Source organism: Dipodomys ordii, unplaced genomic scaffold, assembly GCF_000151885.1.
Source record: "Dipodomys ordii isolate 6190 unplaced genomic scaffold, Dord_2.0 Scaffold117, whole genome shotgun sequence".
In the NCBI taxonomy this organism is placed as follows: Eukaryota; Metazoa; Chordata; class Mammalia; order Rodentia; family Heteromyidae; genus Dipodomys; species Dipodomys ordii.
In genome coordinates, this window is record NW_012267333.1 from 1092376 (window position 1) to 1107065 (window position 14690).

A 14690-nucleotide genomic window follows, 5' to 3' on the forward strand; every position below is an offset into this window, starting at 1 on the left:
TGGGTGGAAGGATGCCCGCCCTCCCGCCCTTTCAGGCTGGCCGAGTGGGCGTGGCCAACTCCCCACGCCACGCGGCTCGGCCAATGGGAGTGCGCGCTGCTCCGCTCGGCGGTCCGCGCCGCGGGTGCTGAAAACCCAAAGGCGCGGGCGGAGGGGGCCGGGCGCGCGCTAGCGGACCAGCCTTCTCCTGCTGTTCCCGGCGGGCGGCGGGCGGCGGGCGCTCCTTTGGCGGCCCGAGCGCGCGCCAGACGCGTCAGCGACTGACGGACGGAAGGACGGACTGACTGGCTTTCCAGACCTGGCCAGCCAGCCAGCCATGACTCCCGGCCCGGTGACCGCCGGCGGCGAGGCCCAGCGGCCCAGCCCGCGTTACTTCACTTGGGAGGAGGTGGCGCAGCGCTCCGGGCGCGAGCGGGAGCGGTGGCTCGTGATCGATCGGAAGGTGTACAACATCAGCGAGTTCACCCGCCGGCACCCGGGCGGCTCCCGGGTCATCAGCCACTACGCCGGGCAGGATGCCACGGTGAGCGGCTGCGGGCAGGGGGAGGCGCCGGAGGGGACGCGGGACCCGGCGGCCCCGGTCCGAAACGGGAAGTGTAACCCGTGGCGGAACACCCCGCCGATTCCGGACGAAAGCCACCCCGCGGACCGATCTGATGTTCGGAAGGAGGGGAGAGAGGCTCCGAGGAGGTGGGGTGGCATGGAGGCCGGCAGCGTGCACGCACAAAGAAACGGCTGGCTGCGGCCGTGCGTTTCCTCTGTGGTCCCGGTCCTCCGTCTGCAGGATTGGGCCGGATCCGGAGCTGGGTTGGGAAGGGGAAGGCGTCAGGGAGAGGAGGCTGGGATGGCGCCGGGGACGGATGGCGATCGGTGCTGCCCAGGACGGGGTTGGGAGCGGAGCGGAGGGAGAGGGAGCCTCGGCTGGTCTCGAGGGCTGGGAGGGGAGCGCGCAGCCGCGTGGGATTCATGTGCGGGGGGGGGGGTGCGCGGGTGTGCCCACTCGGCCAGCCGAAGCCGGGAGGGAGCCGCAGAGAGCCGACTGTCCTGGGATCCCCTGCGCGGCGTGACGAAAGAGATGAGGGTTCCTCCTCCCCCATGCTTCAGTAGGCGCAACGCGTACCCCTGGCTCGGTCCTGCTGCTTTTTGTCTTTCCATCCTCAGAGCCGTCCCCTAGACCAGAGCGCTGGGATCCCCTAGGGATCCAAAAGGTGGGGCGGTTGCTTCCGCTCATTATCTCCTCAGGATCCTTTCTTGTTGGATTCCTCTGTTATCCTATGACTTGTAGTGTCTTGGGGTGAAGTCTCCCCCGCTCCCCTCCCCCTTAGCAACAAGAGTACTGTTCCTTTTCTTTGCCCCTGGACTTAGAATCTGGGGGGGGGGCGGAGAAAGAGAACACACGTCTCCCTTTGAAGTAGCCTCAGAGCCAGGCCACAAGCTGGTCATTCCAGTGACCTCTGGAACCTGGATAGCTTTGCTGGCCTACCTAGGCTGGCGCGTGTGCAGAGGGAGCTTAGCAGTTGGCCTTCCTACCCAAGTGTGATTTGAAGTGGCCAGTGTCATTGTGGGAGAGGGGTGCTCCTCCCCCACTGCCCCTTCTGTGGTTTATTGGGCTTGGGGTCCCCTCATCCACAGACATGAATCTTATCTTGGAGGACCCCACCTTACATAACCGAAATTTAATTATTATGGGGACAAGGAGTGGTCAGGGTGCCGGGAGAAAAATAGGAAATCTTGCCCAGAACAGCTGTGGAAGGAAGACAGATCTGGGTCTTCCTCATGGCCCTTTATGGAGAAACTGGCTAAGAAAGGAAAGAACTTGTTGAAAGTCCTGCGGGAAAAGAAATCCACAGTTCCCCGCTCTGGCTTTTCTAGTGGATGCTAAATCCCTGGGTAAAAACTGCCTTCAGACCCAGAGATCAGCCCAGTCAGGTCTTTCTGGACGGCCCTCAGGGGAGGCTACTGATTCCTCTGTGTAGCAGCCCAGTGATGGGAACCTAAACACTGGGAGATCTTGAGCTGTGGCTGTAGGGATGCCCAATCACCTTGGAAGGAAAGCTAGCAGGAGGAGGTGGTCTCTTCTTCAACTTGCCAGCAAGAGATGGCCTCTGATGTGAACCCCAGGAGCCTGGGACTGACCCCCTCACCTTGCTGCCTTCTCCCCACACTTACAGGATCCCTTTGTGGCATTCCACATCAACAAGGGCCTTGTGAAGAAGTATATGAACTCTCTCCTGATTGGAGAACTGTCTCCGGAGCAGCCCAGCTTTGAGCCCACCAAGCATGTGAGACCCTGTTTGCTCTTGGGGAGGAGGGAGAGGGACAAAAGCCTAGATAGCCATTCACAGGAGTCTTTTGGTCTCTGCCTCACAGGCCATACAAAGCAGGGCTTTGAAACCCCTGCTTCTCTCAAGGCTCCCACTACTAGTACTACCACCACCACCATCATCATCATGGAGACCTTCCTGTTGAATATTTATCAAGCATAGACTTACACAATTCTCATGCATTTACATATGAGAAAATGGAGGCTCAAAGTTAAGTGACACAGCCAGGGGAGAATCTCACACAGTAAGTGGCAAAGCAAGAACCAGAGTCAAGTGTACCCAGCTGTTGGGCCTGAGTCCATTCTGATTAGTACCTCTTTGTCAGACTTCCTTGTTGTCAAGGTATTTTTGCCTCAGACTGTAGACTCCCCACAGCTTCTACAGGTACTTGAGCCTGAAAGGGCCCTTGTGTCCAGCACGTGTGGGTTTATAGGGTCATGGCCGGGAAGAATTAACAGCCCCCATTTTTCCACAGAAAGAACTGACTAATGAGTTCCGGGAACTGCGGGCTACCGTAGAGCGAATGGGGCTCATGAAGGCCAACCACTTCTTCTTCCTCTTTTACCTGCTGCATATCTTGCTGCTGGACGTCGCTGCCTGGCTTACTCTGTGGGTCTTTGGGACATCTTTGGTGCCCTTCCTCCTCTGTGCGGTACTTCTCAGCACAGTTCAGGTGAGAGCCTTTGGCTGATCAGAGGCAGAGTTGTGCTTGGCATTGTGGCGAAAGCTTTCCGAAGGCCAAGAATCCTGCCTGAAGATTTGAAGATATTCAGGGGAGTTGATGCAGAAAGTAAATGCATATTCTATTGTCTTGTCTTTGGGTTTGAACTCAGAGCCATGTACTTGCCAGGCAGGTACTCTACCATTGGAGCCACCAGACTCCCAGCCCTTTTTGCCTTTGTGGGTTTTTTGTTTCATTTTGTTTTGTTTTTTTAATAGGGTCTCACTCCCCCCCCCCCCCAGTCTAGCCAGGACTGTTATCCTTCTAGTTAGTAGCTGAAATGACAGGAGTGTAGCATCATGCCTAGCTTTCAATTGGTTGTATGGGATCTCATGTACTTCTTGCACAAGGAGCCTTCAAACTGTGATCTTTCTCATCTCATCTTCTCAGTTGCTAGAATTACAAGTGTAAGCCACCTTGGCTGACCAGCTATGATTCTTACCTGTTCATAGACCACATGGCCATATTCATTTTCTCTCTCTCCCTTTCTAGTTGCTCTTCACGTGTTTCCCTTCTTCATATAGAATTTGTTTTCTGAAACTTCTTGTTCAGGTTCTGCCACAGCCCAAGTATGCCAAGAACCAAGATCCTGACTTTGCACCTGTATTTGACCCTCTCCCTACCCTGACTTTATTCCACCTGCTAATCATGGTTGGGCCCCCATACTTGGCTGTCAGAACCCCTTTTGCAAGCCATCTCCCTACTTCTGAGTCCTTACTGTATTGTGGATGTCGATCGCACTTCAGAGCAGGCAAACTGATTTGCTTCCACTCACATGTGAGTCGGTGACAGAGGCAGAATTAAGACTGGGGTTTTCTCACTCTTCCTGAAGTGCTCCCTTGGGGGAGAGTGGCCATCAGACTGCATGGATAGAGGGTGAGGCTGAAGGGACTGCTGAGGTCAGCGCAAGGCTTTGTGGGTGGGTGAGCTGCTCTCAGTGTTAACTTTTCTCTCCTAGGCCCAGGCTGGGTGGCTGCAGCATGACTTTGGGCATCTGTCAGTGTTTGGTACTTCTACCTGGAACCACCTGCTGCATCATTTTGTGATTGGCCACTTGAAGGTCAGTGGTGAGGACAGGAGTTCTCTGAAACTCCCGTCAGTGAAGGGGTAGAGTTGGGAGGTGGTGACGCCAGGTTTTCCTCCTCTCCTTCCATCATCTGTAGGGAGCCCCAGCCAGTTGGTGGAACCACATGCACTTCCAGCATCATGCCAAGCCCAACTGCTTCCGCAAAGATCCAGACATTAACATGCATCCCCTTTTCTTCGCCCTGGGGAAAGTCCTGTCTGTGGAGGTGAGTGGAGGTGTCAATGCAAATATCTTGGGGAAGGGAGAGAGCCAGCATGGAGGGCTTTGGGGGAAAACATTGTTGGTCGTGTATAATGACAATGGGCTGTGCTGGCTGAGACCCTTGCCCTTGGGAAGTGACCAGGGTCATCCAGGAGAGAATCACCCAACCTTCTCTGTGAATTCCATTGGCAAATAGTTAACCACTTGCTGCATAAGATCCAGAGAGTAACAAGAGACTTCTGGGCAGGCCCCTGCTCATCCTTGAAGGTGATGTGTGACACCTCCCAGGGGACTGACGCCCTGCTGCAGAGCAGGTGTCACCCATCCCGCCCTCCAGTGCTTGGTGCTTCTTTCTCTTACACCAGATTTCCTGCTGTGTCAGTCCTGACCTGTCTCACTCTGCCATGATGCCCAGTTCCTGGAACATTCCTTCACTGAGCACAGCTGGCTAGCCATATGTTTTGGGTCAGCATCTGTGCATTTAAGTAACCATGGATCTCATCAAACGTGCAGATATGTTTTAGTCATTATTTGTTAACACAGAACTATTTACATAGCATTTACATTGTGTTAGGTATTGTAAGTAATCAAGAGAGGATTTATAGTATATTGGGAGTGGTCTGGCTTGCCTAGCATGAGTGAGGTCCTGGGTTCAACCCCTGGCATCACAAAACAAAAAAAAACAAAAAGTAACCAATCAAAGCCTTATCTCACCAGCCTCATGGGACTCAATGTAAAGTATCCTGGGAGGCTGTACTTCTGTTATTTCCAAATAAGATGCCACTTTGTAGAAGAGATTGGAACACCTACAGGGGATCCTGGTACCAATCCCATGGTACCAAGGGAGAAGTCTGCTTCTTCCCACCTTCCTGAGCTCAGCCTGACTTCCAGATGACTTACTATCTGAGGTTATGAGTGAAAATCAGAATGCAGGTACGGTGCCTGCCTAGCAAGCACAAGGCCCTGAGTTCAAATCCCAGAATGCAGCAAGCAAAGGAAAAATGATTAGGAGACCTAATGAGTTTTCAGTAAGCATAAGCAGTTAAAAGTTCCAAAGGCCAGTAGAGTTCCTTAGAAAGTTAATTAAAAACCCTTTGTCCCCAGGTTCCATGCTGCCGTCAAGAGTTCTGCCAGATCCCTTCCCCCAACCTAATGACATTTCAGCTTGCCAGGAATTAATCGGTTGTGGGATATGTTTGGGTTTCAGGCATGAGTTCAAGGTAGTCTGACCCAACTCTCCCCTCTGGCCTGAGGCACAGCTCTGGAGAAAGGCTTTGGCAGCACTGGCTGTCCTGGCACCAGGCACTCAGTGCTTGAGGTTTCTGCCTTACCTGTCCCTCGGGATCTCATTTTCTCTTCTTTTTCCTAAGCATTAACTTCTTTATAGTTTGTTTCCTGTCCTGTGCTGTGTGCGGGTCAGCCCTGCACGGGCTACCTACCAGCCCCACCTCCCCCCCTTCCTGGATCCTAGAGCTGCTTTGAGGGAAGCATGGGTTACTTATTTAAAGCAACATCAGCTGGGGTTCCTAAGGAGAGGGGCCAAGTGGAAGGAATCTCCTACCACTGCCTGCACTGCTTGCTGGTGCTGGGTTTTCAGAGAATATCTGTCTGCAACCATGAAAAATCAGAATGATTGGGGAGCCAAAGTATCTCCTCACGTTTTTTTTTCCTCCTAGCCTACCTCTTAGAGCATGTCTTTGCTCTAAGTTGCTTGGGCTTGGTCTGGTCCCTCTGGGGAACAAACTTGGCATCTGCCCAACACCTCCTACCTCTCCTGGATGACAAGGAGGTGGAAGGGCCCTGCCCTTAACAGAACCCTTCTGACCTCTGGGGATCTAAATCCAGTGAGGGCATCTGACCATCTCAGGAAGCAGTGGTGGAGGAGGCCCCTTCACACAGTCGTTTCCCTGCTCATGCCAAGAGGGCACTTCTCTGTGGGGTCTCCCCTCAGTTTATGTTGCTCAGGATGGGATGACGTCATTCCCTTCTCTTACCTACCTGCCTCCAGAATATGATGCAGCTCCATCAAACCTGCATCTCTACTACCTCCTCTTCCCTGGTGTATTAGCCCATCTTCCATTGCTGTAATAAAATGTCCCAGGGTTGGGTACTTTCTATAGAAAAGAGGTTTATTTAGCTCACAGCTCCTGAAAGTTCAGGAGAGGTGGCCCTAGCCATTTGGTTTCTATAAGTCATGCAGGTGCCATGACAGTGGCAGAGTAAGGACCTGTAAGGAACAGTCACCCGAGGAGATAAGGAAGGCAGGGCAGGCTTGCTCTTGTAACAACCCATTCCAAGGCAATCAACTAGGGACTTACATGGAAATAATTTCATTGGTCCCCGGAGATCTAATTCCCTCCCACTAGTATCCACCTCTAAGGTCTCATTACTTCGCAATAGCTTCACATTGACCAAGCTTCCAACACACGAACTTGTAGAACATGAACCATGTTAAACTCTAGTCTCTAGTCTAATGTATCTCGGTGAGGATGAGCTTTGTAACTACATCTGCCCCGTGATTCATTTCCACACATCTGGCCAGAAGACCCTCTTAAAGCATAAAGCAGGTCATGCAACACTTCTGGACTTGATTTCCAAGGCTTCTGTGAGGTGCTGTGTGGCCTGGCTTCTCCTGAGTTTTCTGGTCTTGGACAACCCAAGAGCCTTCATTCTGGCTGTTCCTTCTGTTTTTTGTTTTCTTTCTGTTTTTTAGTTAGTTGTGGGGCCTGAACTCTGGGCCTGGGCGCTATCCCTCAACTCCAGCTCAAGGCTAGCGCTCTACCACTTCAGCCACAGTGCCCCTTCTGCCTTTTTCTGTTTATGTGGTGCTGAGGAACCCAGGGCCTCATGCATGCAAAGCAAGCACTCTACCTCTGTACTACCTTCCCAGCCAGTTCCTTCTGTTTTTAAATGCTCTTTCTTAAGCATTTACATTGGTGGCCCTTGATAACATTCATGTCGGGGTATGGGTGTCAGATCTGTGGACCTTTTCCAAATTGCTGCTTCTCTGTCCATGTTTCCTGTCTGCAGTTTCCTGTTGCTTTGAACTCTGTCTACAAGTGTTTTTTTTTTAAGCAACTTGCATCCCTTAATTTACAAGCATTGTATAGGCAGGCATGGTACCATTCAGCTCTGTACCCTCAGCGTGAAGAACAGTAGTTGGCAGAGTAGGCCTCCAATGTTCGAATGAATCTGACCACCCACAAAGAATGCTCCGTCTAGCTCAAGTATCCTGTACAGCATAGGTTTTTAGTGAATGACCTGAGAATGCTTTCTGTATGTGAGAGGACAAGCCAGAACTCTGCCTGGTCACCAAAACTACTTGGAACAAGAAATGTGGGAGCCACGGAGAAAGGCAGACATGGGAACCCACTAAAGGGGCTCTGCACTGACCATTTGGTCTGCTAGCCTCAGCCTGTCCCTTCTGTGGCCCAGCTTACAAAATAACTACTACCCACTGGGGAACACTTTGCCAGAACTTTCAGGTGACTCCTTATGCTCAGTAACCTTTGCATAAGTATTTGCTCTACTTTGCTTAGCTTTCAAGGGATTTTTTTTTTTATGTAGGTTACTTTGAGATCAAAAGATTTTGATGAGATTAGGCATAGATCAAATACCCACACAAGGGTAAGACAGCTTTCCTTACGGACTCTGGTGTCCTATAACTACAAGATGGGAGATAGCAAGTGTGGGGGAGGGGGCCTGGGAACCTCAGGACAGAGAGTCTTTAGAGAAATGTGACAAGTCCAGAAGACCTGTAGACAGCATTGCGAATGTACTCTACATGACCCTCACTGAGGGCAGCCCAGGCCTCCTGCTCCAGGTGATGGGCCTAAGGCTGGGTCTGTGGATACCTTCCAATCGGCCTCACCTTCTGAGTAGGGAAAAGCCTAGGTTATGAGGAGGGAAGAGAGTGACTGGTCCATGAATGATAACTGCTAACCTTGTGTTTGCTTTGCTTCACAGCTTGGGAAACAAAAGAAAAAGTACATGCCCTACAACCACCAGCACAAGTACTTCTTCCTCAGTGAGTAGCTGCAGTCACCTGGGGGTTGGCCTTTGGGAGCTGGTGCTAAGGAATATGGAGGACATGGCTCCTCAACTACTTGGGAGCAGATGTCTTCTCCACTGAGCAAAGGCAACAGGCTAGAGTTTTAGTACTCAATTGTGTTGGGGGCAAATGGGTTCTTTTTGTCTCAATCTTGCTCCCATGAGAAACTTGAGTAGTCTGTAGGGACCTCCTATTGAAGCTCCGTGCCTGTCTGTGTGTGCGTGCATGTACAAGCACCAATACTGGGGTTTGAACTCAGGGCCTTGGGCTCTCAATTAGGCTTTGTCACTTACTGCTGGCATTCTGCCACTTGGTGCTTTCCCACACCTCTACTTCTGGCTTTTTGCTGGCTATTTCGAAACAAGAATGTCAGATGTTTCTGCCTGGGTTGGCTTTGAAGTGCAATGATCAGATCTCATACTCCTTAGTCATTAGGATTATCCATGTGAACAGCCAACACCTGGCTTTCTGCTAAAGCGCTCAGCCTTGTCCAGCAGAGATTAGAGGTCATATCAGGGTAAACGGATAGGGTGTAGTTCTAATTGTTGTGGCTATGGGGCAAAAGACTTTTGTGCTGTCACTTAAGCTCTTTCGAGAATCTGCCATGTAGTTCCTGCTTTGAAAGTCTGCTCTATAATGCCACGAAATTTGACTTTAAAACTCCAGTAAAAGTTTGAAGGCAGCTGGATTCAAGTGGCTCATGCCTGTAACCCTAGCTACTCAGGAGGTGAGATCTGAGGATCATGGTTGGAAGCTAGCCTGGGCAGGAGAGTCAGTGAGACTCTTTTATCCCCAGTACACTACTCAGAAAAAGCTGGAAGTGGTGCTGTGGCTCAAATGGTAGAGCACTAGCTTTGAACAAAAGAAGCTCAGGGAACAGAGCCTAAGGCCTAGGGCTGGCAAAATAAATAAATAAGTTTGAAGGCATTTATCCAAACTATCATCAACGGTTCCTACTAAGAAAGGTGGGTAGGGAAGAGGGTAGAATAGAGGCTTCTATAAGAAAGAATATTAGAATCCAGAGCACATCAAGATGCAGGAGTCACTGGGCACTGATGGCTCATACCTGAAATCCTAGATATCCAAGAGGCTGAGATCTGAGAATTACAGTTCGAAGCCAGCCTAGGCAGGAAACTCTGTGACACTCTTAACTCCAGTTAACCACCAGAAAGCTAGAATGGAGCTGTGGCTCACATGGTAGAATGTGAATCTTGAATACAAAAGTTCAGGGACAGCAGCCAGGCCCTGAGTTCAAGCCCTAGGACCAGAACCAAAAAAAAAAGATATAGGAGCTGTGAGTGGACATTGCAATGAAGGGTTAAAGATAGCATCAGGTGCATCTCTAGGGCTGGGAAGGGTCAGCAAGGTCCATCCCAAAACACACACACACACACTTTGCTGCCCCTTAACCTGCATGATGGAGGTTGGTGGAGGAGTCAGGATAAAGGCAGGTGACTCAGTAAGGCTGTGGCCCAGGCAGTGCCGAAGGTATTAACAGTGTCCTTTCAAAGGTGTGGGAGAAGACCATGTACTAAGCCTGGGCCTTGAGTTTGTAATAACCTACTCCAAGACAATCGACTAGGGGCTTACATGGGAGGAGTTTCATTGGTCCCAGTGATCTAATTCCCTCCCACTAGTGTCCACCTGTAAAGGTGGACCTTTAGTTCCACAGTGACCAAGCTTCCAATGCAGAAACTTGTAAAGCCCAAATGTCAAACTCTAGCATCCACTGGGAAAAGGGAACTCCTCCCCCACTTGACTCCTGACACCATCTGGAGAGCTTGTATCTGTGCCCATCCTCGGTGCCTGTTGGCTTGGAGCTGCTGGAGGGGCGACGGGGCAGCCGTGCTGAGGACCATCTTTGCACGGCAGCCCTTGTGTGACCCTGCCACTGCTCACAGCTCCTCCCTGTCTCCTTTCCCCCCCAGTCGGGCCTCCAGCCTTGCTGCCTCTCTACTTCCAGTGGTATATTTTCTACTTTGTTGTCCAGAGGAAGAAGTGGGTGGTGAGTATCCAGGGCCCGTGGGCCTCTATCTTCTCCAGTGCCCCAGGGGACCGGGCCTCTGCAGGTGGCACTGCCCAGCTCCAGGTCCAGTTGAGAGCAAGATCGGAGAAGTAGGTGTGAGGTACTCCTCTGTAGGCAGGACCGTGTGACCTGGGCTCAGCAGATCACCTGACTCCCCAACGCTGCAGTCATTGTCTTGCGATGTTCCTGGGCTGGGCAGAATATTGGAGCCCTCAGGGAGTGATGGGGAGGATGAGCTGGAGATAGTCCAACTGTTGGCTCCGAGCAGAGAAGCTGGGAGGGGAGGGAGAAGCTGAGCCACTGGCCTGCTGGGTATAATGGGTCGGGGGAAGACTGGCACTTGGTTGATGGTGCAGAACAGGAGTTGGGGCTTTGCCAGATTGGCTTAAATGGTACCTTGTCCTGGATGCTCCTTCTGTGAGCAGTTAGACAGGTTAGGGGCTGGAGGCAGGGAGACCCTATGTGCCCTAGAGAAGGTGGTGGGCAAGGGGCTGCAGTGCCACCAGGAGAAAGGTATATCGGCACTAGATGTAATGTGGCAGGGTGCTGGCCTGGGGCTGGGGGATGGCTGGGGGGTGGGAGGTGGGAAGAATCATTCTGATGTTCTCACCGCAGGACTTAGCCTGGATGGTCACCTTCTATGTCCGAGTCTTCCTCACGTATATGCCGTTGTTGGGGCTGAAAGGCTTCCTGGGCCTATTCTTCATTGTCAGGTAGCGTGTGAAAGGCAGGAGGGGCTGGCACGGGAAGGCACAGGTACTGGTGCTGGGCCTAGCCAGAGGTGATTGTGGAGTTGGCTCGCACAGGCAGACAGGGCCGGGTCAGCTACCCGAGGAGGGGTAGGAACCTTGGGCTCTGCTTGTACTCTTGGTGTCTACCTGCCAGGTTCCTGGAGAGCAATTGGTTCGTGTGGGTGACACAGATGAACCACATTCCCATGCACATTGATCATGACCGGAACAAGGACTGGGTCTCCACACAGGTAAGGGACAGTTACTCTGAACACCTGGGTAGAACTAATAAAAACATGGGCCAGACACCTGTGGCTCACACCTGTAATCCTAGCTACTTAAGAGGCTGGGATCTGAGGATCGTGGTTCAAAGCCAGCCTGGGCAGGAAAGTCTGTGAGACTCTTATCTCCAATTAACCACCAGAAAACCAGAAGAGGCGCTGTGGCTCTTGTGGTTGAGCGCTCTCCTTGAGCTGAAGAGCTGAAGGACAGCGCCCACACCCAGAGTTTCAGCCCCATGGGTGACAAAACAACAGCAAAATAACCTGTGGGTCATGGGCACTATCCTGCTGCCGGGTGGAAAGGAACCCTTCTTTCCCTCTCACACCACATCATACTCTCCCCAACCTCCTCCAGCTCCAGGCCACATGCAATGTCCACCAGTCCGCCTTCAACGACTGGTTCAGCGGGCATCTCAACTTCCAGATTGAGCACCAGTGAGTGGGGAGGGGAAGCAAGCGTGGTCTGGGGGGGGGGGTGAGGGGGGAGGGATGGACACCAGCCACTGACTTCCCTCTCCCGCCCTCCTGAAGCCTCTTCCCCACAATGCCCCGACACAATTACCACAAAGTGGCACCCCTGGTGCAGTCCCTGTGTGCCAAGTATGGCATCGAGTACCAGTCCAAGCCTCTGCTCTCAGCCTTTGCCGACATCGTGCAGTGAGTACTGGCTGGCCAGAGGGGGCCAGGGGTGGGGGGGAGATGTTGCCTGTGGGGGGAGGTGACAGGAAGGTGACAAAGGCAGGTCAGGGCCTGCTGTCTGGGGCTGTCGAGTGGCATGGCCCACGTCACAGGGCTTCTCCACTGCTGGTGGGCTCTGTTCCACCTGCTGACTCACTGTCCACCCCTGTGTGCCTGCAGCTCATTGAAGGAGTCGGGGCAGCTCTGGCTGGACGCCTACCTTCACCAGTAACAGACCCCTTGGTGTGGAAGAGACTGAAGCCAAAGCAGAGGGAGACTCGAGGGACTCAGCCACTGGTTCTTATGTTCAGAGGGGGGTGGTGGGTTCGGGGACAGAAAGGTCTGTGCTCAGACCTCACCCCTTTGCCTGCGAGGCACAGATCTATGACTAGCGGGGTGTGGGGACACTTGCAACAACTCCCCGGAGGAGTGTAAGTCTGTTGAATTGTTTCTTTTCTTCTTTTGGTGGTGGTATTGGGGTTGTAACTCAGGGTCTCGTGCTTGCAAGGCAGGCACTCTACCACCTGAGCAAAGCCCAGGATTGTTTTTCTCCACTTTGGTAATATGCAGTTCGTGAGCAAAGGGTAAAAGGGGAAGGGGTTCAGAAATTCCTGAGCCCAGTGTCAGGCAGATGTACCCCAGAACTCATGTAAAGGGGGCATGTCTCCCTCTCCTCCCTCCCCCCTAACTTGCTAACCTGAGACTGAGCAGCTGAATGTTTATAGCAAGATCTAGAAAGGCTTTGAAGCATTCATGTGTAGAATTTTGAGTCTTGACCCAACTTCCCTGTCTGGGAACTCAGTCACTACCCTGGGCAGGTGTCACCCACATCTGGCTGGGGTTGCCAGAAGCCATTTTCCAGCCTTAGAAGCAGGTGGGGCAAAGACCAGGAGTGTGGTTTGGGAGTCATTCAGCTGATGATCCTGGCACTACTGGTTTTGCTCTCGTGTTGCATCTGGTTCCAGAGGGAATGGCAGGCATGTTCTTTTGCCAAGCAGATGGTAGAGTCACTGGGAATGAAAAATCCCCTTGATCCACTTCTAACCTTTGCTTAGAACAGACATCTGTCAAGACTGGGAGAATGCTCCTAGCAAGGAGAGGGGAAGAGTTTTCTTCCTCCCCAGAAACAAATGGGGCTCCCCTTGTTTCCATTTGCTGCCCAACCTGTAATTCCAAGTTTAATAAAATAACAGTAAGCACAAGTAAGAAAAGTTTATGACTTTTTGTCATAAAGTCCAAGTGTAAGGGCGGTAAGCAGAAACAGTTTTTATCTCCTAAATTATAGCGTTACTAGGAGTGTTGGGTTAAGCAAACTACTTCCTAGTTGTACTAAGTTTAAACACTGGTTTGTGACTGTCGCTGTAGTCAGAGGTCTCTGTCCACTCTCGCTCAGTATCTTATTCTGGAGACCAGATAGGAATTTAGGATAGCCTTTTCCAAAGCATATCTGTCTAACACTAAAATAGTCTGCCTAATCTTCCAGTCCAGAAAGATAAGGAACGTCTCTCCCCAAAGAGCACACATAGGAATGTGCCTCGAGTCTGACCTAACTCCCAGGGGCCCAGTATCAGCAACCACTCTCCCCTGCACCCCAAATTCCACAGCCTTACAGTCCAGGTGAAGATATTTCTTTGCCTGTTCAAACAATCTAAGCTTGTTAACTATGAGAAAAGTAGAAAAGAACAGGCTAGAAGACAAAAGCAGAGCCATCTTGAGTTTTGTAGGTAACGGGCAGGCAGTTGGGATGGAAGTGACAGAGTCAGCATTGGGCACGAGGCTGCCGGAGTTAGACATCTGACAGAACCGGGCATGGGACAGCGGGTGGCAGAAGAGTTCGTCTTTGCTGAAAGTTGGCCCTGCAATTGGTTTGCAATAGGCTGGGTAGAAAAATTAGAAGCAAAACTGAACAATTGTGCTTTCATTGGATATTTCCCTCCAGAACAGGTGCTCATCCCTCCACATTCCTGTTCCCTGCCACCTGGGGTGTCAGTGGGGCCACCAGCCTGCCATGCCAGCTAGCTCTGGCGCAAGCCACCAGTCAGAGCAAACACTAGTGCACCTGCTCTACTGTGCCAAGACCAGGTCTTCAAAGCACCTAAACCACTGAGGCCTTCCCGGCGGCCTTCACCTGCGTGGCCTCAGATGGCCACAAGGGCCATGGAATAACGAAAGACTAAGAATGGTGAAGTGGGCAATCTCAGATGGACTGCAGAGGAGAATAGGATTCAAGAGAAAAAGCTGACCCTGGGTCATAGATGGTGACGGGACATTGCACTCACCTCAGTTTTAGAACTCTGATTTCTGAAACTATTTTTAATGACTTTACCCTTTTTGCTATCTTGAGGTGTTTTCTTTAAATTGGATCCAATGTCAGTGTCTTCTCTGTGTTAGTGTTACCACTTATCCTGATGAAGCTAAAAAAAATTAGTTAATTTTGACCAAATAAAAACTATTTGTTTAAAAATCCATGCTGCTTGTTGCCATGTTCCCTAGATTTCTTGTGTTCACCTGTGTGTTTCTTTCCAAACAACCATCATCACCCCAAAGCCCCTTCTGGAAGCCTTATTATGGGTAGAGTGAGGACCAGGAC

At 51.6% G+C, this 14690-nt stretch overlaps 1 protein-coding gene across 1 annotated transcript; it reads left to right on the forward strand.

Moving 5' to 3' along the window:
- Nucleotides 1–221: 221 nt before the first annotated feature.
- Fads1 (fatty acid desaturase 1) lies at nucleotides 222–14566 on the forward strand. Its single transcript, XM_013029243.1, has 12 exons — nucleotides 222–523; nucleotides 2172–2282; nucleotides 2800–2997; nucleotides 4004–4105; nucleotides 4209–4337; nucleotides 8300–8360; nucleotides 10313–10389; nucleotides 11026–11123; nucleotides 11296–11392; nucleotides 11778–11857; nucleotides 11954–12079; nucleotides 12281–14566. The coding sequence occupies exons 1-12, from the start codon at nucleotides 317–319 to the stop codon at nucleotides 12330–12332; spliced, it is 1338 nt and encodes a 445-aa protein (XP_012884697.1). The 5' UTR covers nucleotides 222–316; the 3' UTR covers nucleotides 12333–14566.
- Nucleotides 14567–14690: the final 124 nt, after the last annotated feature.

Bases quoted from the DNA above. Each gene is read 5' to 3' on its own strand.
- Fads1 (XM_013029243.1), top strand. From the start codon at position 317: ATGACTCCCGGCCCGGTGACCGCCGGCGGCGAGGCCCAGCGGCCCAGC. The intron at 2,998-4,003 runs GTGAGAGCCTTT...TTTCTCTCCTAG, and splicing joins TACTTCTCAGCACAGTTCAG to GCCCAGGCTGGGTGGCTGCA. The intron at 11,124-11,295 runs GTAGCGTGTGAA...TCTACCTGCCAG, and splicing joins GGCCTATTCTTCATTGTCAG to GTTCCTGGAGAGCAATTGGT.